The 26,758-nt window shown below is 43.2% G+C and overlaps 1 protein-coding gene and 1 long non-coding RNA gene across 15 annotated transcripts in view; one reads left to right on the top strand and one right to left on the bottom strand.

Annotated features, from left to right (window-relative positions):
* celf2 (cugbp, Elav-like family member 2) overlaps positions 1 to 22,460 on the top strand; it is a 178,421-nt gene extending 155,961 nt beyond the window's left edge. For 2 of the 14 annotated variants that reach the window (XM_079335705.1, XM_079335708.1), the window contains exons 10-14: positions 5,266 to 5,400; positions 8,546 to 8,662; positions 10,675 to 10,854; positions 12,159 to 12,302; positions 15,225 to 22,460. In XM_079335705.1, the coding sequence (XP_079191831.1) occupies positions 5,266 to 5,400; positions 8,546 to 8,662; positions 10,675 to 10,854; positions 12,159 to 12,302; positions 15,225 to 15,352 (704 nt within the window). In that variant the 3' untranslated portion in view covers positions 15,353 to 22,460. Of the gene's footprint in view, positions 1 to 5,265; positions 5,401 to 8,545; positions 8,675 to 10,656; positions 10,855 to 12,158; positions 12,303 to 15,224 lie in introns of all 14 variants that reach the window. The other 12 variants (XM_079335702.1, XM_079335707.1, XM_079335706.1 and 9 more) reach the window with 7 other exon arrangements.
* LOC306818245 lies at positions 646 to 1,703 on the bottom strand. Its single transcript, XR_013778150.1, has 2 exons — positions 1,387 to 1,703; positions 646 to 828 (listed from the first exon to the last, which is right to left on the bottom strand). It is a non-coding gene; the product is annotated as an uncharacterized lncRNA (long non-coding RNA).
* Positions 22,461 to 26,758: the final 4,298 nt, after the last annotated feature.

Below are 26,758 nucleotides of genomic sequence, written 5' to 3'. Positions count from 1 at the left end.
TAACAGGGTGTAGCCCCGCCTCTCGTCCAATGACCGCTGGAATTGGCACAAGCCCCTCCCACGACCTCAAACGGGAAGATGGCGCTCCGTTTGATGGCACGCAATGAATCTCAAATAAATCAAATAAATGAAGTTTAAAAATTGTGTCCAAGTTTAAAGTTGCATTTTTTGCGGGGGGGCGCCAGTGGCCTAGCGGTAATACCGTGCGCTCCACGTTCAGAGGCTACAGTCTGGGTCCAAGTCCGACAGTAAAAAAAAAAAAGTAGAAACATTTGTAACAATTGTTTTTTTTTTCAATTTAAGAGGAAGTCATGAAAAACACCCGACACAAACAAAAAGCCTTTTTAGCATCCAGTAAAAGTTTTCAAAGTCTGAATGTGTCAAAAAGAAAAAAAACCCGACATGTATGAAGTGAAGTGACGTGACGAGGACTCTGAAGTAAAGCTGCAGCAATAAAAGATGCATATTGCGTTAACCCAGTTCCTTATTAATCTCAGCCTTGAGCGCGTCACGAAACCCACTTTTAAATTTGGAACAAGATAAAATCTTTAAGAAACGTCATTTTTAGGGCTTTAAACGTCGTTTAAACGAGACTCTGAGAAGCCGCTCTCGTCGTCTCTGACTTCTCGCTTTCTTTTAATCCTCTTTTTCTTCTTGCTGATTTCTCACACCTTCCTCAAATCACAGTTTCTTCATCTCACCTTTCTTACGCCTCCCTGCAGCCTTCGCACTTTTCTCTTTTTTCTCCCCTCCTCCTCCTCCTCCTCCTCCTCCTCTCTTTTTGTTCTTCTTCTATCCTTCTGTGGGTTTTTGGAAGCAAGGTGTCAGCTGTAGATTGAAGAGGATGAAAAAATCAGCAGGGAACTTTAACAGATCGTGAGCGTGATGGGCGGCGGCGGGAGGGGGGGGGGGTTAAAAAAGTGGCGATTCTCGTCTCGTGTCCTCAAGTGTTCTGTCAGGTTTTTTCCCCCCCCCCTCGAGTTACAACGCCTCGCAATCTCCTGGTGGCTGATTTGAATTTCTGCTCAGTCTGCATCTCGGGCTGCGACACACACTTCCCTTCACAAACACACTCTCGCACGGATAAATGGGCTCTGGGATTTGGAACGAGCGAGCGAGCGACGGCGTCTGAATCTGGAGATCTTTTTGGTCCTCCATCTGCGACAGAGAGAGAGAGAGGGAGAGAGCGAGGGCGAGCGAGCGAGCATTAGTGATTGGCAGGAGATGTGACACAGCTGAATGACATCTGGTCCCAGTCTTTAACACGACGAGCTGCAGAGCTGAGAGGCTTCAATTACACCAATGAGCATTCAATTAGACGCAGCCAACGCCAGCCTGGTGCAGCCCGGCGCTGCCACACACACACACACACACACACACTCGTACCATCTGCACAGCCCGGATACTCCGACTCTGATGTTGGAAGTCGATAATATTTGTTTCATTCTGTCTCTTTTTCTCTCTCCGTGCGGCTTCATCTCGACTTTATCCCCCCTGTAACCCGGTTATTTTTATCCGCCGCCTGCTCCTCCTCCTCCTCCTCCTCCTCTTCCTCTTCCTCTTCTAACCGACGGGAAAATGTTCAACGAGCGAGATAACCTCCGACAAGAAGCACGGAGGACGTGAAGTGCAGAGCTGCTGAAGGAAAGAGGGAAGACAACAAAGCACTGAGGGAGAGAGCAGAAAGACAAAGTTGAAGGTAGAAGAAGTAGGAGAGGAAAAGAAGAGAGGAGGAAGAAGAAGAAGAAGAAGAAACAAAGTCCAGTCGATGTCTGAGGAGAAAATGAGGGATACAATCGGAGAGTCCAGGAAAAAAGGAGTGATTATAAAGTGAGAGAAATGAGGCCTCGCTTTACTGTCCATGAGGGCTGAAGGAAAGCAAAGAAAGAAAACAGGAGAGAAAATGAAACAAAAAGAAGAGGAGAAAAAAAACGGGTTGCAAAAGAGGAGAGGGACAGAAATTGTTTTCGGGAAGGGAAAAAGATAAAAGAGAAGCCCGAGCAGGAAAAGAGAGAATGGAAAGGAAGAAAAGGAATGTAGGAAATGAAACTACGCGAAATAAAGTAGGAAAGGAAATGAAAAGAAGAAGAGAGACGAATAGGTGTTGGGAATGGAGGAGAAATCTGAAGGAAAATTTAACCAAAAAAAAAAAGAAGAAGAAGAAGAAAGGAAAAGAGGACGAACAAGATGCAAGGAAAATCAAAAAGATGAAGACACAAAAGGAAAGGATGTTGGAAAGGAAAGTGAGGGAGACAATGGAGAAGCAGAGAGTAAATGTTTGAACGAGGTCAAAGGCAAAGAAAAGGTTGAGAAAGGAGACGAAGGAAAGGAGATGAAGGGAAGACGGCGTCAACGTGCCTCTGTGGTCAACTCAGTTTAAGAGACACCTCTCATAAAGAGCCACGAAGAAGAGCTCCGCCTTCTTCTTCTTCTTCTTGTCCCCGAGCAGCGTAGTCTGCATGACTTCACAAATCTAAAATACAAAAAGAAAAAAAGAAGACGCCTTTCGCCTTCCCTCGCACGCTGCATTTCCCCGCCTCAGAGGAAGAAATCAAAGGAGAAAACAATGTCTGACAGAGTGTGACATTCGAGCGTGCAGTCCCAGAACATGAAGCAACACTTGTAATCCAATAAAGCTTCTGATGCATCCTGGGAAAGTTGGAGACAATCGTCGTGAAAACATGGGGGATTGGATTTGGCTTTGGCACTCTGCTAGCTTAGCATGTTTTTTTTTTTTTTTTTTTTTTCACCCACCCCCGGGTGTCTTTGTGGACACACGCACGAGAACCAGAACTCGGCGAGACTTGGCCTCTGACAGGTTTAGGACACGCCCCCAACCCCACCTGGAAGCTCATTGAAAATGCCCCTGTGACTGCAAACAGCAGCTGGCCAATCAGAGGACAGTGTTGGGGAGGGGCGGGCCTTAAAGAAACTGAAATGAGGGATTTTATTGGACGTCATGTTTCAGATACTTCAGAAGGTTTTTGAGCTCCTTATCCTTCAACGCTGTTCGGTAGGCGTCGGAGAATGACATCATCGGTGAATCTCAATATTAAAGGACCCTGACTGCTAAACAACACAATGAAACAAAACAACACAAACAAATACAAAACAAACAGGTTGTGCCAGATGTTAGCATGATAAAATCAAACATTTCCAACATTTCAAACTGTGATCCAAACTTTTTTCTTTTCTATTTTTTCTGGTGAAATTTTACTTTATTTAAACTTGAAGGTCTTTAAACCTGCAGCGATGACTTTTCAACAACAATCTGAGCCCGTCAGTCGCACAAATGAGCGTTTCAATTTGACTGATAACGTTTCAACCATCACGGCCTGTTTCGCTGCTGCACGCTGAGGTCATCTACTGCATCGCCCCTCCGAGCATTTTAAAGGTGTTAGTCTCACATGTGAAACAAACTTGGCTTTTGCTTGTTTACTTTATTTTTCTTCTTCTGTATTCAATGGACCAATCAGAGCTGAGAATCCCAGTGATGATTCCAGCCAGCTGTTTTCATTGGCTGCCTTTCTTTGTGTTGTGCTTTTACAAAAAAATCCAAATCACTCAGCACGGCGTCGAACGAGACGGATCTTCTTATTCATGGCGTCTTCTTGTTCGTGCGTCTCTGTTTGTGTGTGTGTGTGTGTTTGAGCGTGTGTGTGTGTGTGTGTGTGGGTGGGTGCGTGTGTGTATTTCCATGGTACTGTATATACATCCAAACTGTATATACGACACATACACCTCACATTGACAGTGTCCACCCTTAAAAAATCTAACAAGCTCATTGGTCAGAGGAAGCTCCTGCGTGGTAAGAACGACTCATTCTGTTTTTTCTTTACGAGGATCTCTGCTGCCACTACACACACACACACACACACACACACACACTTCCACACACACACACATACATGGAGCGAGGTGAAAGGTGGAGTTGCACTCACAGACGCTGTTTTACAGCCTTTGCTTCGCCGTCGTTCGGGCGTTGCCACGCAGTCATTAATTATGCTTAAGTGCAGGCCTTGATGCTAATAGCAGCGAAGCAGATTAACAACGAGGAGAGTTCAGCCTGCAGGTGTCCTGAACTCCAGTTCATATTATAATCACTCAAAAGCTCAAAGTCTCCGTAATGTGCTGCTGTGATTAGAGCCTGATTGATATCGACAGGGCGCTGATGTCGGCTTATTACAGATATTTCAGCGGGCCGGATTTCAGTGCGTGATTTTGTTTTGCAACTTCGGCTCCCTAACCGACCTTAATATTTCAAAGTATAGCAATAAACCTGTCTGAGTAGTATTTACGACATATTTTGTGAAGTTGAGGTCCTTATTTAGCTACCAGATCTGCTCGGGAGTCGGACCGGCAACCCCTGTGTTCGTCAAGGTCAATGAATGTGGTGTAAAATGACGATGCAGTCTGGTGGTTCTGAGGGAGCAATTAATCTGAAACTCAAACGTCTGATTAGCAGACGAAGAAATCGTCGAGTCATTTAGGCGTCTTTAAGCAGGTTTTTAAAACGCGAGTGTCAAATGGGGACCGACAGAAACCTTTAAAAATAATGTTAGTTTCATTGATCGTTAGGACCGGAGTTAGCCTGAAAGGATCATTTCCATCTGTTCTCTCGAAGCAGATGTTTAAAAGGAGCCCAAAGGCACCCGTCGCCACTCTTAAATTTCAATAGAGTCCCATATCAGTCAGGCTCTAATCATGATTTTTATTGATCGATCTGCTTTTATGAGAACTTCTAAGATGAGCGAAAAAAGGAGCTTCAGGAAAAAAAATTAAAAAAAATCAGTGATTTTAATTGGCAGGAAAAGATAGAAAATCTCGAGTAGGAAGGTCGTTTTTTCGGAGACTTCTCCGCCGAGCTTTTTCCTCTCAGACAGAAACATGAGTTTCACTAAATGGCAGATCATTCCCGCCTGCAGAGCCGCTCTGCCTCAGAGAGAAATGCACCAAACCTAAACACTGCAGCAGCTGCTTTTACTGATTTGAACACGTGTGGGACTTATTATTAGTGGAATCAGCTGCTGTAGTGTTTGTCTTCACACACTGCAGACTCTGCACAGAGAAACACTCAAGTTGTTTTCAAAGATGGAGTCCGTCACAGCGCAGGCACACTCTGTTGTTCTTTGTGCACCCGTTGGGACACCGGGGGCGGCGAACTCGTCTTCAGTCCTGTCCTCCCGGTCCAGCCAGGCGACTCCCAGCCTCGCCTCAGCCTCGCTCCCCAGGTTTGACACCACCCTCTCTGGCTCCTCTCTCCAGGTATGAGTGCTCTGCAGTTGCAGAACCTGGCCACTTTAGCAGCGGCGGCGGCAGCGGCCCAAAACTCAGCCAGTCCCTCCACCGCAAACCCCCTGTCCTCCAACGCCGCCTCCCTGGGAGCGTTGGCCAGCCCAGGTAACATCGCAAGTCACTCAGGCCGGGGGGGGGTCCGACGCCGGGGGGAGGGGGGCCAACGCCTGCCTACGTCCTCCGCTCTGCACCGTCCCCATTACCAGTGTTGTCGCCCCCCATGATCCCGGCACTTCACCTCCGCCATCACTGAACCCATCTACCAATCATCGTTGCCGCAAAACATGACCATCTCCATTGTCCAGACCCCCTCTGGCACGTCGCCATGGTGTGTGTATCCTCCGAGACCATGCTGTGTTGTTGATGCACTGCCTACCTGCGTCCCCACTGTCTTTGAACCCCCTCACGTCCTCCTCACCGTGTGGCACCAACTCACCACGCCACCCGTGTGTCATACACGCACTGTATATGTGTGCGCGTGTGCATGTACGTGTGTTTCGTGCTTAAATGTGTCCGTCTGGAACAGATCAGTGTTTTGTTGTTGTTGGGTTTTTTTTTTGTCGTCGTGTGTTTTCGTGTCTGCGCCTAATCTCAGCAGCTCGAGTGCAAATGTAGAAACAGAGACGGGTGTGTTCCTTCCAGGAGGCGGGGTCTGTTTGCACCTGTGTGTGCGTGTGTGTGTGTGTATGTGTGTGTGTATAGATGTGTGTATGTACTTCTGGTTGAGGAGTAACTATGGAAATTCTTGTATTTTCAAACCGAGGTCGGGGTGTAAATAAATTGATGCTTGGTTGAATGCTTCGACCTGCAGCTGCAAAACGGGCTTTAATGGCTGCAATGAAATTCTTTGGGGCGACGCCGCCTGATTTAAAAAAAAAAAAAAAAAAAGTCCACTAAAAGTTCTTCTTTTTCCCACTGACAGGCAGCCATTGAGATCTTCAGGGATCCCCACAGAGACACATTTAAGATCCCTTTTTTTTGAGACCAGGAACTAGAAGTGAACCCCTCTCTTCAAAGCCGACCAGAAAAACCCAAACTGCAGCTACATGGTCCCATATTGGCAACTTGGATTGTGGCGTTCGGAAAACTAAGCTCAGATACAAAGAAATACATGTAACACAAACCGTCACGAGAAAAAAAAAAAAAAAAGCAAAAGTTAAATCAAGTGTTTGCTGGTGGCTTCCAAGAGAGCGATGTAAAGTCTGATCTTGGTTTCAAGTCTTTTTAAGTGTAATGAATCCTTTCGCTAAATTTACCAGACATTAAAGAAAAACACAATCGCTTGTATTGGACGTGAGGAAGATCGTGTGCGATTGTCCCGAATGATGAAGTTGCAGCCATTTACAGCCCGTTTCATCAAAGCCTCACGTTTCAACCTGATTTAGACGCCGAGTTTTTAAAACACCAGACGTCCCCTTTAAGAAGGCTGAGGAGGATGTTTGAACTTGACTCAGGTTAAATATCACAACCTCTCTCTCTACTTTCCCAACGCTCCTTCACTTCCTCCTCTCTCTCTCTCTCTCTCTCTCTCCTTGTGTTCCTCCCCGTTGCCCTCGTCTCATTTTTTCCCTCCTTTTGACGAGCTCCCTGTTTCTGCTCCATCATCCTCCCCCCACTTTCACGTCCGCTCGGCCTCGCTCCAGCAGCCATGTTTTTTTTTTGTTTTTTTTTGCTGTCTTCTTTTGGAGCGCACTCCCGACAGAGCATGAATATGAAAAGCTCCCCCCCCCTCCTCTCTCTCATCTTCCTCCTTCATGTTAACACTAACACTGCTTCCATCCCACTTCCTACCAGCCCGTTCTTGTCTCGCCTCTCTTCCTGTCCTCGCTTCTTCTCTCCTCACTTTTCACCTTTTCTTTTTTTTTTTTTTTTAAACCCAGCCCGTCTCTTTCTGTTTCTCTCTCTCTCTCTCTCTCTCTGACTCTGAATGTCAGTCCAACCTTGAATAGTACTCACTCAGGTGGAGCTGTTCAGTGTGACGAGTGTGTCAATGAAAAGGAAAAACGTCACGGAGGTTTGATAAATATAGACGGATCTGCATGGATACAGACGAGCACTCTTTTTGTTTTTGCGCCTTTTAAAAAACAAACAAAAACAAAAAAAGTGGCTTTTCATCGCAACCATTTCTTAACATCCAGAGAGCGACCACGTCTCGCTTCGACGAGGTCAAAGGTCAACAAACTGACTCGGTCTCGCTGTTTTATGTTTGCAGACAGAACAAAGGTCGAGAGTTTTTGTCCGGCATCTCGCCACGACCACCCGCATAGTCGTTCCACGTGTCGCACAAGTGTGTGTCCAAGTGTTTGTGTCCACTGTGTCGAACCGTGTGTTGTTTCTGTGTCAGTGGAAATGGGAAGTTTCACAGCCACAACAAAACCTATCCGAGTCTCTCTCTTTAATCGTTCTCTTCGGCCTTCTTCCTTTCCACACGTCTGCCTTTTTCTGGCGCCCCCTGTCTTTCTTTTATGCAACTACAGCATCATCTTCAGCGCAGCGCTGTGAACATTTCCAGACAAAAAAAAAACAAAAAAAACTGAGACAGCTCTCTTCTTTGAAATCATTTTAGTGCTTTTATTTTGAAGGGTCAACGTGTCGCAGATGATCGGATTAGTGAAAGGGGGCAACGTGAAAACATTTATGGCGAAGGCTGCACCCAGCTGACCGTAGATAATCTGCGTGGCTCGTGATTCGAGTTGCTGTTTACTTTTTTGTCGTGCAAAGCAAACGCCCGTACGCAGCGTTGACTGTTTTTCGGCAGAAGTCGACACGCCGTGTAAGCGCGACCTAAATCTGACCCCTTTGCACCTTGCGCCTGCTTTTGCACCGTCATGCCGCGTTTTTGCACCGTCATGCCGCGTTTTGCACTTGGACTCTTTTTTCACCGAGACGACTTTGCACCACTTTCCGTTTAAACCTCTGAGGACTCGACCTCCTCAAGTCCAGCAGTGTTTACAAGTCGACACGTCATTTTTAACAGTGTGCTGATGCATGCTGGGATTAGTAGTACTCTAGTTTGAACTCTTCCTCTTGTGTTCGAGTTTGTTTTTATACTAACTGAGCAAGAAAACCTTCAACTCAACTCTAGGAAACGTGAGGTTTGTGAAATGCTTTTATAACACATGTCCTTCTTTCTCTCCTACTTTCACCTCTCTCCTTATCCCCTCTCTCTCTCTCCTTCCTCTCTCTCTCTCTCCTTCCTCTCTCTCTCTCTCTCCTTCCTCTCTCCATTCCTCCTCCTCTCTTCCCGCAGCTGCGGGCACCACAGCCAGCTCCAACGCCGGCGCCATGAACTCTCTGACCTCTCTGGGCACCCTGCAGGGCCTGGCAGGCGCTACTGTGGGCCTGAACAATATTAATGCACTAGCAGGTAGCATCAACAGTGAGTATTCACCCTGCCCATCAGCCACTTCCACCGCCACCGCCACCGCCATACACACCCAGCGGCACAAAAAAAAACCCTACGAGTCGATGCAGAGAGACGTTACAGAAAACAAATCAGGAATAGAGTTCGACTGATGAGGGTTTGGAAGCGTTTGAAATGTCTCATATTGAATCTATTTTTAGATTTTAGAAGTTTCTTTTTTTCTAAAACAACCAAAATGCTTCATGTGTGAAGATTAACTAGAAGATTTGATTTGGCGTTTATTGTTTTGACTTTATTGGGGTTCAGCTAATCCATAACTTTCAGTCTGTACTTGGGGGGGAAAAAGAAAAGAGAAGGGACGCTAGAAAGGAGGAAGAAGAGTTTTAGAAGAATAAAAAACATGTTTGCAGGACGAGCAGAAACTGAACTCTGCTTCCTGTCGTCTCTCCGTGTCGCAGTAAATGATCTGTCTTTACTCTCTCGATGACTCATCTGACCGAACACATTTCATCCATCCATCCCTCCATCCGCTTCCTGGTTGTGTGTTGGGTCGTGCTTGCTGTTTTAAAGTGCTGCGTGGCCGTTTGGGCAGAGCTGGCGTGCTGCTGACGCTCATGCTGTGTCGTCATTGGTTCACGTCGTGGTGTTTTGTTGTGCGTCGTCTGTGCACAGCGGGTTCACCGTCACGGATTGCTCCTTTTACTGACAGCTGCTCGTTTTTTAATCAGGTTTTAAACGTGTGTTGAAAGGATTTTCTTAAAGGTCCAGTTTACACACATGTTTCTGTCCACGTGAGTTCGGTGTGCGCCGTCTCTCCCGACACGGCGCCTTGCCGCTCCACGCCGCGTGTCCTGCCTCTGACCTCTGGAGAGACGAGCTGGGATCTTAATCAGAGCTGTTATTACAGCACAGATCCTGTACGAGCGGCCTCTTCCTCCACATTATTCTCCCCTGACCTTTTCGCTCTTCGGCTGGAGTCGCTGTATCCGCCGTGTAAATCATAAACGTGTCCGCTACAGAAACACACACACACACACACACACACACACACACACAACCTTGTCTTTTAAAACGAAATGGGTCGCTCTAGTTTAGCATCCCATTTTTTTCCCCCCGACTAACCCTTCTCCTCTCACCGTGCCCCCCCACTCCTCCTCCTCCTCCTCCTCATCATCACCACCACCGACCGCCCTCATTTAAACACATCTAGGTCTTAATTGAATTGCAAAGGTCACCGGTGCAATTATTCCTGAATAAATGAGTGACCTATAATCCGGAGCTCTGTGGTGATAATTTATTTCGCCGTGTCTGACGGTGAGGCGACAGGACGCCGAGGCGATGTCAGACCCCCTCAGACAAGTCGCCCTCCGCCGTGATATTAAGCCGTTACAAGCGGCTAATGAGTGTTACTGCTGCGTTCCTTCACTTTTTAAACTAGACCACCGTCTGTTCCCCCCCCCCCCCCCCCTCCGCCCCTGCATCCGTCCTCGCTCCACGTGCACGCTGTCTCCCTTAAAGTAAGACGTCACGGGCTGGAAAAGAACATTGGAACTCGAATGTTTAACCTCGCTGCTTTCTGAACAACCCCTGAAAATCCCCGCTACACCCCTGTGTGTGTTTGTGATCGATGTGTTCTCTTTCGATGTTTTATACACGTTACGGTTTGTGTCGTGTCTCTGTCTGTGTGTGTGTGTGTGTGTGTGTGTGTGTGTGTGTGTGTGTGCCCCGCTGCGTGCTGCTGGTTTTATAGGATTTGCGTGTGCAGCTCTGGCTGTCATCAGCTACACTCATAATGAACTTAAATGTGTGTGAACTGATTCAGTGTGCGTCCTGTGATCTGAGGTGTTGTGTGCGTGTGTGTGTGTGTGTGTGTGAGTGTCAGTAAACGTCGTGGTGTGAGTATTAATGTGTGTGTGTGTGGTAAAAACACAACCTTCAGTGGGAGCGCTAATGAGTAAGTGCACTCTTCTTTCTTTATTGTTGGGTTTTATGTAAAGTTGCTCAAATGCTCTCAGGTATGGCGGCTCTAAACGGAGGCCTGGGCGGCGCGGGGCTTACCAACGGGACGGCGGGCACCATGGACGCGTTGACGCAGGCTTACTCAGGGATCCAGCAGTATGCCGCCGCAGCGCTGCCCACCCTCTACAGCCAGTCGCTGCTGCAGCAGCAAGGCGCCGCGGGCAGCCAGAAAGAGGGTCAGTAGCTCAGGGGGGGGCGGGGCTTTCTCTGTGAACATCACTGCTGCTCAGTCGGAGACAGATTTTTGGTCTTTGATGCAAAAAAAAAACATATTTTCAGTGATTGGTGCAGGGTTTATTTCCCCTGCAGAACAACAACAAAACCATCATGAGACATTGGAACTCTCAGCTGAAACAAACAAAGATAATCTGGATTTTATGCAGTGTAATATCAAACGCTTAAGAGTCGAGTACCTTGGACAGTCAGCGTAACGTCAATCGTTCATACAGAAAAAACGAAACAGGTGTAAAATGTTGCTGCATGGAGATTTTATTTTATTTTTTTGCAAACAGCAACACAGCGTAAAATTCCTCTACAGAGGCAACAATGAGAAGAAATACAAATTTGCCACTTTGAGTCGAAAAAAACCTGCAAACTGATGCTTTTAGTGCGTTTGTGTTTAAGATCACCTTTTCATACGTTTAAAAAAAATAATAATAAATTTAAACACTTAGCGTCATTAGAAAAATGAGCATTTGTTCCTTAAGAAGTGTCAGATCTCAAAGACTGCTTTGTGGTCTTGGTCTTGACTCGGTCTTGGTTCGGGTTAGACCGCACAAGTACTGAGAGTGAAACTTTATTAATCACATTTCAACGTTACTCACGTAATCCTGCGTCCTCCGCCTGTCCCTGATACTCTGCATTTCGGTGAAAACGCTCATCATTGTGGCGGCTCCTTTTATTCTATCCTGGAAGAGAAAATGTCAAATTGAAAAGTCTGAATATCCGAGCTGCTGCAGAGCGCCACCTACGAGGCGGACAGTTGAGGTGAAGTTTCCCATGAAAAAGCTTTTTAACAAAAGAGATGATGAAATGTTTAGTGAAAAGAATAAAGCCACACACTGTTTGTTTGTTTGCCGGCAAACAAAGATCCATTTGTAAAGACGCTTTTTATTTCTTTGTCAATGACATCCAGGAACTGAAAAACCCTCCAGGGAGAAACACTGAGCCACCTTCGACCCCTCTTAAGAGCGACGGCGTGCAAGCCGAGAGAATGAATGAATCAAAAGCGAGCAGAGAGCCGGCGTGTAATTATTAAAAAAACCAAAAGCTTTCATCTTTGTTTAATGATCAACACAATCACAGAATCCCCTTTAAAAGCAATAACGAGCTCAAGGTCGCCCGATATCGTGCTAAGTGGCGTGCTTCAGCCACGTTCCTATGGCGACAGCTGCAGGTTTGATTCATGAAAAAAAGAAGAAGAAAAAAAAAACAAACGCACTCTGACCCTCACACCCGATCTGCATCTCGTCCCCGACAGGTCCCGAAGGTGCCAACCTGTTCATCTACCACCTGCCCCAGGAGTTTGGAGACCAGGACATCCTGCAGATGTTCATGCCTTTCGGAAACGTGGTCTCTGCCAAAGTCTTCATCGACAAACAGACGAACCTTAGCAAGTGCTTCGGTAAAGGGGAAACACACACTGTCTTCTTATTCTCTCAGTTGAGCCTCTGAAAGGTCAGAGATCACAAGTGTAGAAATGTTCATGCCATGTGGCATAAACAGACACTGAAACATGAAAAGCACTGACCTAAAGGTTCAAGTCCTTAGTACAGTTACTAAACCTTTTATATTCAAATAAATAAACTGGAGATAAACAAGATGGAAGTAGATGAAAAGCCTTGTTTCACATCTTCCCCATCTGTCCCTCGAACGTGACGAGAGACGGTGCGGAAAAATATTTTGTGTACGAAGCCTCCCGAAAGGATGTTAGTAAATCTGAGGGACATGAAGTAAAATAAGATAATCCTTTATTCATGTCGCAAATGGGAGAAATTTACAGTGTTACAGCAGCAAAGCAGAATACAAATCATAGAATGCAAAATTAAAATATGAAAAAGGAAAAAAATATGCATCAAAAAATAGTTAAAAAAAGAGCTGAAGCCAGGAACCAGACTCCTGATTCAGTTCAATTAAAAAAACTTTATTTGTCCCCGAGGGCAATCCAAAGATGCTTCACAGTACCAACTGGGTCGAGTGAAGGAGAGAGAGAAAGTAGGGAAGGACATGCCGGTAAGGAGCCACAGGTCGGATTTGAACCAAGGACCCCCCGCTCGCTTGGAGGACTGTGCAGCCTCCGTACATGGGGCGCATGCACTTACCGCTACGCTAGCGGCGACGCCACACTGTGTTTCGTTTGGATACGTTTCAGTGTTAGTTTCTTTGTCTCATGTCGTAGATATCGAGAAATGTTATTTTAATAAGCACATCTTACAAGGTACACTACACAAACATTGACATCAGGGGGCGGCGATGACACGGCGGCGAGCACGCGTACTGCATGTACAGAGGCTGTAGTCGTCACGGCAGGCGGCCCCGGGTCCTGTGGCTCCTTTCACGCTCTCTCTCCCCTTGAGTTCTCAATCCACTGTTTTATCTCTATGATAAAGGCTGAAACAAAAACAATCACTGCTCCTGTCTTCTGGGGTGTCTTCTGTTTTTTTTTTAATAAAATTCACATTTGGAAGAAATAATGGCAAAATTGCAGAAACGCCAAAAAAAAGTGATCCCTGATAACGGTTCCAACCTACTTCCCTCTGCTTTATCCACGTGTCCTGAGTTCATCAGGGCTGTTTATGAGGATTTCGAGGGCTCTATATGTTTTAGGTTTAGAGGTTACGTCTTTAAGAAATAAGACTTAAAGGAATCCTTCGTTGAACTAACACAGCTTTTTTATTTTTTTTACCTGCTGTCAAAAAGAATAAAAGCAACAATCCTTCAAATTCAGGGAGGAATGCAAAGAAGAAGAAGTGAAATGTAGTTTTGTATTTATTTGCATTGAATTTGTCCTTGTTGACAACAGAAGCTAAATATAATCTGTCTCCGTTCCTCGTGTAAGCGACTAAGGGAAGCAGAAATAAATCAAGCGTGGATGGGAGCAGGAGCGGCACACAGACAGACAGCAAGCGATGCTTGTCAAGATCGGGAGGATGGATGTGAGACAAGCGAGACGAGCAGTTTACTGTCAGTTCTGTCGAAGGTTGCAGATATTACAGGAGGAAGTGAAGTGTGCACAAGGACGCACAATAAAGCAACATAACACATTATTATTGATATCACCCACACTGGCCTCCTTTTAAAAACACGACTGGTGATGATCCACAGTACCAGTATCCCTGTTTGTTCTACTATTATAAACATGCAATTGAAGTGAGCTTTAATTCTTTTATTACTTTGTTTATGAACAAACCCCTTCAGGACTCATTAAAGTTTAATCTTTTTTTCCCCTCATGTACCAGGGGTGTGTTTTAATGTGGATGTAAATGCGATCTCGAGGCGCACGATGTCCTCAAACACCAGTTTATTATGACGCCTTCATTTATAGAGAGTTAGCTTGCTGTAAATAAACAACACCGTTTCAAGAAGAAGTCTGTGGAGGGAAATCCAAAGCCGTAGTCGCAGCCAAAAACAAATAATAAAAAAAAAAAGGTATAAAAACCTTCCATTAAAGAACTGGAACTCTAAAGTTTGGGTGTTTAGAGATGAGGACAGGCATGGAAAGAGGCAGAGCTTTGTCAGCCCGTAGCCACGACAAGATGCATATCTTAACCCACCCTACCTACAGTTTTCACTCAAAAGATAAGATGGCTTAGACCAACATGAAGACTATTGTTTCATCCATCAAGATCCTTTAGCTCGTTATAAATTAGCTTATAGCAAACAAAACTGACAGATGAGCGTCAGTAACAGGATTAAGCTTAAATGAAGTGTAGCCTGCTAGCTAAACCGTGCTAAATAGCTAACTAAATACCGCTAAAATGAACGAGGTCCGAGGACAGCCTGGTTACATTGGCTTGCTAGCATTTCCTCGCTCGCTACATTAGCTAACATGTTAGTAATTTAACAACCATGCTCCGCACAATTTTTGTATTATTCTTTTGTTGTCAGATCCAACACACGTGTATAAACGCCATACAGCTCCTTTTCATCCACGTGAAACCCAGTGTGGTGGTTTGCCACCAGTTTGCTCGCTCTTTCAGGAGTTCCTGATTTCTAAGTAACTTGGAGTAGCCAATCAAAAATAACCCTGGTCCAATGGTAGCTATAATTTGCTAGCTTGTCGTTAGCTGTCAGTTAATTTCTCTTGGTTGACTTTAAGGACTGGTACTTAGCTTAGTGTAGCTACGTTGCACCCAAAGGGACAAAATATCACACAAACAACAGTGGAAAGACTAACTTTTCGAATCTTGATCATAGTCACACTGACAGCCTTAGTCCCGAGCAGTCTTCATTTAAAGTAATTAACCATGAAGCCTTTGCATCTGTGTTTTCACTGCGTCTCCTTTGATGTTTTTCCTTCTCTGCTTTGTCCCCCCCCCCCCCGCAGGCTTTGTCAGCTATGACAATCCAGTGTCGGCACAGGCAGCCATCCAGGCCATGAACGGCTTCCAGATCGGCATGAAGCGGCTGAAGGTGCAGCTGAAGCGCTCCAAGAACGACAGCAAACCGTACTGATCTTAGCACTAGGGTCTATCTGCTCCCCCATGTTAGCACTGCTAGGGTAAGTCCCCCCCTCCCCTCCCCTGACAAAGAAAAAAAAATGAAAGAGAAAAAAAAAAATAGCAAACCGAGCCACGACCTCTCTACACAGGGACTCTGCGGGGAGGGTGGGCGTGGGGGAGGGAGGGGGAGAGACGACCTACAACCACTCTGAGGGAGACACACACGCCTTGTTTTATTTTATTTTTCTTGCTTTTTTTTTTTTTTTTTAAAGATTTTTAAGTTTGCTTTCAAGTATTATTTATTACGATATTTCTTTTTCTTTGACGCACATGAACGCTTCCATTAACCGCCATTACTTTGTGCAATTTTTATTCTTTTTCTGTATTTTTTTTTAACAATGGAAGGAAGTAGCTATCTCGGCTACAGCTTATTTGAAAAATCTTTCTCAGTGATTATTTAAACAGTTTTTGAGGACGTTAAAGTCAGAACTTGAGGTAAAGACAAAGGAGCCATACAAGTTTTTTATTTTATTTTGACTTTTTCCTCTCTCGTCGTGAACCCGAGGTTTGGCGAAAGCCTTTTTTTTTTTTTTTGATGCACATGCAGATATGCACATCGGCCCGTCGTGCTCTGCGGTGTTGGGTTGAAGGCCGCCACTGCTGCTTCTCAAAAAAAAACAAAAAAACCCTCTTAACGCCTGCGTGCAACCCGGGGAGCAAAAGGCTGCGAAACATTAGTGGCCTCTTTACATTTCAGCGAGTGGCGATGTCAGCCTGCTTGCCGCGACAGTTAAAGTCCACCCCCGCGAGACGAGAAAATGCACACACACAGATACACTCCAGCTACATCTTATTATTATTTATGTGAAAATATAAAAAGTTTCTTTTTTAATTTCTCAGAATAAAATAATAATCAGTAAGTCCTTTCTGGGTGAGATCACATTGGTCTTTGACGTTAAGGGGGGGACGACGTAACGGCACGCAGAGCATCTTTCAAAAACAACAACCGGAACTTGATGAAGGTGACGACAACAATTATAATGATACGTTTACTTTTAGAAAAAAAAAAAGGTTTATGGTTTAAGGTGATCACTGAAAATACTTGATGTTCGTTGAAAGATTTTAAAAAAACAACTGATAATTCAAAGTACAGAGAGCCACAGGCCTGTAAATTTTATTTGTAAAAAAGCAGTTCTATTTTTATACAACATTTTTACTGCCTCAGATGAAAAAAAAAAAGGATTTTATTTATTGCCTATCGTTAAGTTATTGGACTCCTATTATAAAGTATTACAGCATCCTTAACGTAGACCCTTTGTGGAGAAGTCTTGTGGAAATTTTGGGTTCTCCGGTGTTTTTTTTCTGTCATGTTGTTTCAGTGCAGAAACCACGATCACGACACACCTCCGCCGCCATAAAAACACGCACCTTCCCCTCTTCTTCTTCTTCCCCACCATCTGTGTCATTTATTCATCCACACACACTTCACTCTCTGCTGTTCATCCGTCTCTCTCTTCTCGTTTTATTTACGTCTCTCTTCTCGCCATTCATAGTGGGACTACGTCCTGTCAAATTTGTACCTTTTTCCTCCGCATTTTATTTGTTTTGTTTGCGTGTTTATGTTTTTTGTTTGCTCATGGTCCCTCCTCCCCAAACATCTCCAAAGATTGAAATGGTTGAATTTAAAAACTCACCCTACCTTAAATTTTATTTTTACAGTTTTCTCTTTAAATCACGGCCATCTTGAATCTGATTGATTCCGTTTCTTGTTCTTAATGTGTTTTTCGTGAGTGACTGACGTGTGTTCGTACGAATGCGCGTCGTTTCTTCGTGATTACAGAAACGTATAACCTGTTTTGAAAAAAATGGCAAAAATCTGAGCTAGAAATTTGAAATCAGTGAGTCGTGTTGTTGTTCTGCATTGTTGTTTGTTTCTTGTTGTTTGTTGATTTTTTTACACAAAAAAAACAAACAAATGCTGTAGTTATGTGGTGCTCTCTGTGTGTAACTCTCTCTCTCTCTCCTCTCCTTTTGTTTTTTTCTTTCCCCCTTTTAGAACAACCTTCATCTCCATGCCTGTTATAGCTCATCGTTTGCCTAGCATGTCTCCGTGGCGTCCTCCCCCCACACACACACACCTCAAAAAAAAAAAACCCACACACACATGAACTTTAAACAGAAAACAAAGTGTCATCGTCCTCCTGTCATTGTTTTTCCGATGTCTTTTCCGAGCTCACCTGATCATAACCTGGCTCTCCTCCTCGTTCTCCTCCGCTGCCTACTGACCTTTTGACATTTTTTTGAATTTTTTTACTTCTTTTTTGCTTTTTATGTTGTTTTTTGCATGTGACCTCATTTGGAATCCGGGAGGGTTTTCAGGGAGGCAATACCCAAAACGGGGGTTGTGGGGGTCAGGTGAGAGAAAAAATGAATCAATGTGAAAAAGATATAAAGCTGCATTCATACGAAAAAAAAAAAAAAAGACTGAGATTTTTATGGAGAAAAAAAAAACATGTTCCTTTTTCTTTCTTTTTTTTTGGAAGAAAAACAACACAACAAACCTGTTGCAAAGTGATTTCCATACAGTATGTTTTTTCTCCTTTTTTTTCTTTACGTACATTTTCTTTTTCTTCTTCATTTCAAAAGTAAACTTGAAAGTTTCAACGCAGGAATTGGCGCCTCATCTTGCTTCTGGCGCCAACGACGAGAGAAAATACAAAAAAACAAAAAAAACAAACACAAAAAAAAAAGTGGCGCACGGGTCGGTTCCAGAAGCAGTCGGGCGTCAGTTTCTCTGAGAAATAAGACTACTTCCAAACAGTTTTGAGTCAAAAACTGTCTGATCAATATTCGACTCTCTCTCAGAGCTCTCCAATGGTTTTTACATTTTTCAGGCAGTGTAAAGTTTTTTGATAAGGCCATTTTAAGTGGCTCTGTTTCTCATTCAAAGTCTATATATAGAACCACTTTTTTCTAGAGTAGTTTAAAGGTACAAAAAATACAAAAGACATTTGCCCTGTTTGGGGGTGGGAGAAAATGCTACCTACTTGTGTCACCTTTTGCTGAACTGACTCACAGATAGACAATCCGTGGTTTAAAAATGCACATGATGAAATGATATATTTTCTACTGTTTAAATGTATAGAGGAAAAAAAAAAACTAAAAACCAAGCGTACTAAGATTTACGTGTAAACCTGCGTTAGCGTCGGTGCTTCTCGTGAGTTTAGTTGTGGTTTCATCACAAGTCTACCGGTCTTAAATGTCCTCATGTTTTTTCAAGAGAAGACTTAAAAAATCAGTTTACTTGAACAATAGACAAAGCCTTTCATATTCCTATAATAGTTACTTTGTCCTTTTTATTATCCGTTTATTTCTTCTTCTTTTTTTTTTTTTAAAGGAGTCCCTATTTGCTAAATTTCTTGTCGGTTTAATTAGCTATATAAAATTCCTAAAAATATATATAAATATAAATATATCTATATATATATATATATAACGTCAGCTTGTGAAGCATCAATGTCATTATTCTTTGATTTCTCTCGTGGGAAACAATATTTAGGTGTGTTTCGTTGTTCAGCAAAATGTCTTATAACGAGAAAAAAAAAAGATCAGTGGAGTTTAGTGCCAAATTCTGAAGGTACTTCCTGCCTAGCGCGTCAGTGTACTTCTTGTGAAATGATTTGATAACATGGGTATTTTATTATAAGTGTTTTGTATGGATCCCTCATATTTAAAAAATATAGATTTAAAAAAAAGAGTTTGTTAACTTGCTATTCTGTGGTCTTGTTGCCTGAAAAATGTCATGTTTGCTTTTTTTCTTTGTAAAGATGTACAAAAAAAAAAACAAGAAAACGTTTAAAAAAAGTGCCCATGTGTCATATATATATCTATATACACGCACACACGGACACGGACACACACATTCTCGTGCAGACCTCACAGTTTTTTACTTTCTTGTTGTGCATGAAAGCCCCTGAGCGTGAAAAACCTCTGCAGGAAACCCCGCTACTGCCCGCCCAGCGTGCACACACACACTTTAAACGCAGATATTTTTTAGCCATTGTACAGCCGTTTCACTCATCAAAGCCTTACCACGAATCTTTGCACTCCTCTTCTCTCTCTCTCTCTCTCTCTCTCTATTAGTATCTCACACACGCAGACAGGCGTCGGGCTTCAGCGTGAATTGTTCTGATTGTTTTCCTCGCACACTGTCGCGCTCCTCAATAAAGAAAAAAATTTGAGGTGAAAGTCATACGCGAAGCCTTATTTCTCCAAAATCCTCTTATCCCTTCTTTTGTTGAGTCGTAGCCTGCGTCGCTTGTCTCAGACGGGAGGCGAGAGGATCATTACTTTTTGTGTATCACCTCAAACGAGCGTGCTTTTCTTTCATGATGTAAGCACAGGGCAAGACTCGCTCATGCATTCGTATACGAGCCTCGATCTTTTTAAGGGTAAGGGGGTGGGTAAGAAAAGCACACAAGATAGTGGAGAGAGATGGGACGGTCCCGAAGCAAGTTTGACTCGTTTTGGGTTTTTTTCAACTTCTCCTTTTGATTTTTTTTCCAGCAGGTGTAAGACTTCTCCATATGTGAGTCTTATATGTGGTGTAATGGGCCAAAATCCTGTTCAGATGCCAAAGTGTGTTGATGACATTCTCATAGTCGAGCCGTTTACATGGCACAGTGTTGTCAGTCTATTCAACTGCCCCCAAAGCCCCCTCCCTGAAAGCCTAGTTTACGCTCTGCAAAAAAAAACCTTAAAAAAAGGCAGCATTATTTTCTACAAAAGCTCACCATTCGCCTTAAACAGGGAGCGTTGTACCAGTATTATAAGAGTATACGATGTTGTCAGTTAGTCAGTGATGTGTGCCAAGTGTAGGTTCACTTTCGTGTACCGTTAAACCTTCCATTTGTCGAAGTCTGGGGTTTCCGCTCTTCGCTAATTTTGTCCAGAGCAGAGAAGAGAGGCCATTTTATTTTGTCTTGAAGGAGGAAAAAAAAAAAGGAGATAAACCAAGGCTCCTCCGCCTGGTTGTTGTCTCCCAGGCCAACCTGGGTTATTAGAAACTGGGCTACGAGGAGAGACGTCTTATTGGAATAGCGACAGGGGAAATAAAGCGCTCGTTGGCTGCGGAGGAAGGGGTCACGTTCGCAGGTCCACACAGGCAAAACAACAGCCGCAGCCGAGATGAAGGCAATACAGCTTTCATTATCCTCTCAAAGACCAAACCCAAAAAAACCAAACTTTACAAACAGATCTCATGGAGGGAGGCGAGTAGGCTTTCTATTTTTTTTTCTTCAATAAAATGCAGTATACATATGAGCAGTGCCACAAACAGCCATAACTACCTGTACGAAAGCTGGACAAGAAGAGTCGCAGTTCTCATCAGTGTTTAAAAAAAGACCCGTTTTCTGAGCCGGCGTGCGTGTCGCGTAGACACAACGGTTGCACATCTCACATCGTCACTTCTCTGCCGCACAATTTCATTGTACACGTGGAGGTTTCATATAAAAGTGTGCTGTTCAAGTCGACACTAAGTCGACACAAGTCTGTTGTCATTTACGGCTCGTCAAATGCAGCTCCTCGCTCGGTGGCCCTTCATGTCGCCTCATTTCTGGACGTAGTTTTTTTTTTTTAGGCTTATAGATCATAAAAACGACTTCTTCCCAAATGTTACATCATTTTGAGGTTTGATACGTAGGTTGGTTAGGAACCGAGGACATGAGCACTCAGAAGCTTCGGGCTACAAATCAAGCGGCTGCATTTGACAAGTCTGCAGTGAGAATACCTTAAATGGCCGTCTGTGTGATTTACGACTTTCTAACGTCCCAAATAGTACGTCATAAATTTGCCAAATGTCACCGAGTTGCACACAGCCCGACGCCGCCGCACAGTCCGGTGCGAAACGCCTCGTCTTTGTTTCAATGTCGAAGCACAAAAAAAGGGTCGTAGCGACGGAAGTTTCCGCCGAGCCGCTCACCTCAGGGGCCGTCATGGCAGATGCTTGTTGTAATCTTTCTATCTTGTCACTGTTCACTTCTCTGTTCTCCTTCTTTCTTAATTATCTTAAGTGCTATTTATCAAACAATGAAATCTGAAAGGACAAAAAAAAAAAAAAGTTGAACTTGTCGTTTCTTTGCATTATGGCTTATGTCAAAGTTTTTTGAGGAAAAATGTTTTGTGTGTTCTCTTTCCGTGCCGTAAAAAAAAGAGCTTGTTGTCTGTAGAAATTATCCAATTTTTTCTTTTCTTGTTTTTGTTTTATTTGAATTCTCAAAAAGTTTAGTTTTTTTTTCTCAGTAGTTTATTGTCTTGAGAGAAGCCAAAGTCAATGCATTTCAGTGGATCCTGTAAGCGTGATGTATGTTTGTTTGACAACACTTCGAAAAATCTGTCACTGGATGGGATTTAAAAAGTACAAAAAATGCAGGCTTTCCTATTTCTACAACTGATTGTACTTATGCATTTTGTACCAGTGGAATTTTTTATACTGGAGATTAAAGGATACAACAAAAAAAAATCTTAGAAAAAAAACGCTGTCTGGCCTGGTGGTGTGGCCTGACCCTGACTGGTCCCCGAGTATGATTTCTCGCTGGCATCAAGAACGTTGGCTTTTGATATAAGATTTTCTAGAAGATCTTTGGCTTTATTTCTTTCACTTCTTTTTCCTCACTTGAGTGTTGATCTTTCTTTCTACCTTTATTTCGTTCTGACCTTGTTTTTGTCTGTTTTTTTAGAAAAACAAAACAGAGGCTAGGTGAGTGTTTTCTTTTCGTTTTCTTTTTGTTTTTGCTTTTTAAATAGTTCTAGCAAGTTTGTCTATACAACAGCAGTAAGTTTCATTTGACTTCTGTATTGTGCCGTCTCCACGATAAGACAATTATAGAAAAAGAAGGAATAGAAATATTTAGTCACCTTCAGTGGATTAATGTATTAGTTTAATAAAGAGATCAACTAATTAGAAATCTTTTGCTTTTAGCTGTTTAGATTTTTCCGGTTTCTCTGTCCTTCTCTGTGAACTAACTGTGTAGCTGAAGCAGTCAGAATTATTTTTGTAAACGTATGTTCTTGTGTGATGCAGTTTTTTGCTTCTGTCTCCTATATTAAACCATTTTTCCTAATACTTGTCTCTCTCTGTGTTGTTATGTTCCAGTGGCTGTCTGATGTTGTTCTGTTTCTCAAACCTCTCCCTGCCATTCTCTCTCTCTCTTCCTCTCTCTTTCATAGTCTCTCTCATTCTATCTTTTTCCCCCTTCGTGTTCACATTTTTTGTTTCTTCCACATAGTAAAGTTGACTCCATCCCCAGTGACAACTCACTATGCTGTCGTTCTCACCAAACATAGTAAATATACATCAGAGTGTGTGTATGTATATTACTGTGTAGCCCAAGTCCATGCGTGACAGTCGAGCGATTAAGACAAACAATCTAGTTTATAGTCCTGGGAACCCTCAGCCGATTAAGAAGTCTGAAGCATTTTCATCTTAAAGGAATAGTTTGACATTTTGGGAAAGGTGATCAAACTTAAGTTTGTTCAAGCAAGAATTGAAATAAAATCCAACTGCAAGTTCTTCCAAAATCTTTGAGTATTTGAGCTTAATGCTGTCAAAACGACGCACAGATGTAGTTCACTTCGCCAAAAACAAGCTAGCATGCTAACCCAAAGCAAAAGGTCGTTTTGACCTTTTGGCTTAAATGTATCGCTGGACGTTTTTTTGGGGGAAAGTGCACCTAATCTTTTATATATATTAATATATTTAAGTTCGGTAGATCCAGAAAAATATTTGTCATGCCAAATAGTCATTATTTATAATTGATGATGTTGCCACTAAATGGAGGGTTAGTTCTTAAGATACTGTAGCTGGCAAGTTAACCATCCAATATAAGAATCGCTAGCTAGCTGGTCAGTTGTTAATCACCTAAAGCTGGTGGGTTTACTCTAATAAAAGGCTGGCTAGCTAGCTAACCTGGCGATCAGCTGCAGACTTTAAGATAACCTGCCATTATAGGGCAAATTAGGATTATGCTAGCAGTAAAGGGTAACAAGAACCCTCCAAGCTTCTTCAGTTTGTTGGTTGAAATACCATCTGCTGGAAGTTGAGCTCAGTCATAGCATTAGCAAGGCGTGTACCATTATCATTTTACTGACAACACACTGGCTAGTGTAAGCAGTTTATTTCCCAAATTGTTGAATTAGTCCTACAGCAGCATTTTTTATTCAGAGTTAAATTATTGGCTGATGATTAGAATAAGGGGTCTGACTCAGATCGAGGACCGGCAAAAAAAATGTTTTGGTCCGAGGGTTCTCTTATCAGGGATACCGGCCACCGCCGTCCTCCTCCCCGTGCTGTCCGCTGTCCTGGGCGAGACTGTCCACTGTATGTCCACTTTGTGTCCGATCCACTCCCGTATACTGTCTCACCGTTACAACTGCATCCCCAGTAAAGAGCGAGAGAGAGAGAGAGGAAAGAGAAGTCAAAGGTCTAAGTTTTCATCTTACATTCACAGATATCAAAGAGGGTTTTGAGGTGTGTTTGAATGAAACCGAGGTACTTTTTTAAAATTTGCACGCTGAACGTTACATCAAAGGAGAGATCTTTCTAGAAAGACACTTTTTAAAATGGGAAAGTCTGGACAATACTGGCTGTTTTTCATGAAATAAAAAGCGATTTTCAGTATTGGTGTAATAAATCTAGAAGATTCCCTTAAGTTAAGCCAAAAGCTGCAACCTGCCAAGCTCTATATTTTTCATTTTTACAACTTGGTTCTACAAATATCCACTATTGTGTACATTATGTACTCTTGGGCACATTACGGCATTGCTCCCTTTCATCACTGCAGCGGTCTACCTAGTGTGTTATTAAATATTGATTGTAAGGGTTCAGCCAAGGCATACAATAAACTGCCCTCAGTCTGTGGATTCTACCCATGGATAGATTATATTAAAGCTCTATTATTGTCCATGTGTGGCCTGTAATTTAAGAGCAGGTCTGCAGCTCAGGATTTTATTCTTTCCTGGATGTTTTTCACTTTCAGTATGAAAGCAGCCAGGAGGGGAAGGTTTGTTTGCACGCAAAAATTGAATTGATGCTTCTTCAAATCACACATTAAGCTACCCCCTTCAAAGATTTGGGGGGGAAAAAGAAAGAGGTTATCGACGACTACTTCATCACATGATGCCCAGGAGGCTACGAAAACCCAAGGTAAGGTCCAGGGTAATAAATGAATTCAACAAATGTGAACTTCTGAAGGCCAAGTTTGCCAATGGCAGCACTTGGCTTCCTTCAATTTGTCCAAATAAATCAAGCTTTCTGAAAACGTTGTCCTTCTCAGAGCTTTGAAACTGCTTTTAGGCCATGGAGAAGAACATTCTGGGATATTTTATTCCTTTCAAAAATATCTTTAAAAAGTGTTGTGATCTTACTCTCTCGTGATGTAGGTGCGTCAGACATTAAAAAAACGAAAAAAATCCTGCACGCCACTCTTGCAAAAATGCTTTTGATTCTGAAACGAGGTTGAAACCTTTGAAAAAGTGTTTTGAGACCAATTTGAAGTACAAGAAAACGACAAGATACGATCAATACTTTTAAATTAATTTGATGTGGAAACAGGTGTGGACAAAAATGCAATTTGTCATAAAGAAATACAAATGAGATCAACGACACTATCACATCACTAGTACTACTTATATGTATGTGTTTTAGTTTTAATATGTTTTTTTTTAGTTGCATAGTATTAGTCATGTCACCTAAATCCTGACAGACTTTACAGATTGGTTCCAATCTCTCTCCTTTCTCAGAGCCTAAAAAAAGCCTTTAAAGCTCCCGTCACGAAGCCTCTCAGCTGCTTTGAATGACTCACACGAAAATAAATCCCAACGATCAATGAGAAACTATTTATAGTGAGAAGAAAGCAGTGATACTGGATCAATTGAGCAAACGCAGAGATCCTGTGTGCAGGAGAAAACAGAGGAGTTAAACACCAGAACAATGGAGGTGTGTTCAGAGAGCGAGTCATTCAAACTCGTGTTACGCCGCCCCTCTTTGCACGCAGGTAAGATATTGCCGATTAATGCATTATTCAGTTTATCAGCAGGCTATTTGTTAGCACCGTGTGAATTTCTTTTGAAGGTGCGAGAAGCTGTCGGACCACCAAATCTCACAGCTCGTCTATTATTCACGCCTTCACGAGACGCGGGAAATCAAGAGAGATGCCGCGGGAGCCAAGAACAACGCTCATCGCTCTTCAATCTGTCGCGTTACCAACGGGAACGCCGAGGCCTCCTTCCTGTGGGGAGCGCGGCGGGATGCTCTGCGCTCGCAGAGAAGCAAAGGGAGAGAAACGTGTAAGTGAGAAATGAGAGGAAGATAACACTGAATGAAGATGAAATGTTGTTTAAGTGCAGGAGAGCGAGACAGAGCGAGTTCTCTGCACATGTAGATTAAAGTGTCAGAACAGTTACTTGTGCAGGAAGCTGAGGAGGAGGTCAAAGTCTGACAAGAAAAGAGCCATTCGTTCCTCTAGACAGAACAACATCAAGGTCACGGACAATGACTAAACGCATCAAGGTCACGGACAGGACGTGTTCCTTTTCACGTACGATTCCACTTCTCACTCAAGGACGTCACTCGTTCAGAAGTGAGAAATAGTTCACCTCCATTTTCTTCCCAATCTTTTGGATTTAATGAGGCAAATGCATCACAGAAATACACCGGAAACAGGCTTCAGCTGCTTCTTCTAACTCAGGATCATAATGCTCCTCACTGCGTGCATCATTCAGGACTTTAAACAGCAAGTGTTTTTATTTGTTGGTGCTGAAACATCGCATCGCATCTCATGTCAGACAACTATTTGAAACAAACAGTCTCACTGAGTATCATCCAGAAAGTAAAACATTATTTTACCGTGACTGAAATCAGAGTGACCAAAGAACCTAACGAGCGTGTGTGAACTGTGGGAGGACGCACGCATGCACGGGGGAGAACATGCAGACCAGGAAGCTCCGAGCCTTGTTGTTCTCTTCAGTCTTCGACTTCATGCTTCTGTAACGAACACAGTCGAGTAAATTTGCTCTCAAGCTGCGACTTTCCGAGCTTTACTGAAACTTCTCTTTGAATCCACCGAGGAGAAGAGCGGACGAGTGGCGACCAAAAAAGGCTCAAATAAAAGCAGTCTTTGGTATGCAGGTAATTAAATGACAGCGCTGATCAAAGAAAGGCCGGGGAGACGCTTTTGTCTTTTCTTTTTTGTCTCCTCTTTTCTTTTTTTCGTACATTTTTCCCAGCATTTCTCGCTCGTTTCTTTGAAGAAAGGAAGTGACTCATTGCGGGCCTTTTGTTAGACGAAATATTCACCGGATTGTTCTGCTTATGCAATGCTTAAGCTTGTTGGCAGAACCAGAGAAATCTATTTAAAACAGT

Source organism: Symphodus melops (assembly GCF_947650265.1).
Source record: "Symphodus melops genome assembly, chromosome: 22".
NCBI lineage: Eukaryota > Metazoa > Chordata > Actinopteri > Labriformes > Labridae > Symphodus > Symphodus melops.
Note: the sequence above shows the minus strand (reverse complement) of the source record. Positions and strands in the feature narration are given on the sequence as shown.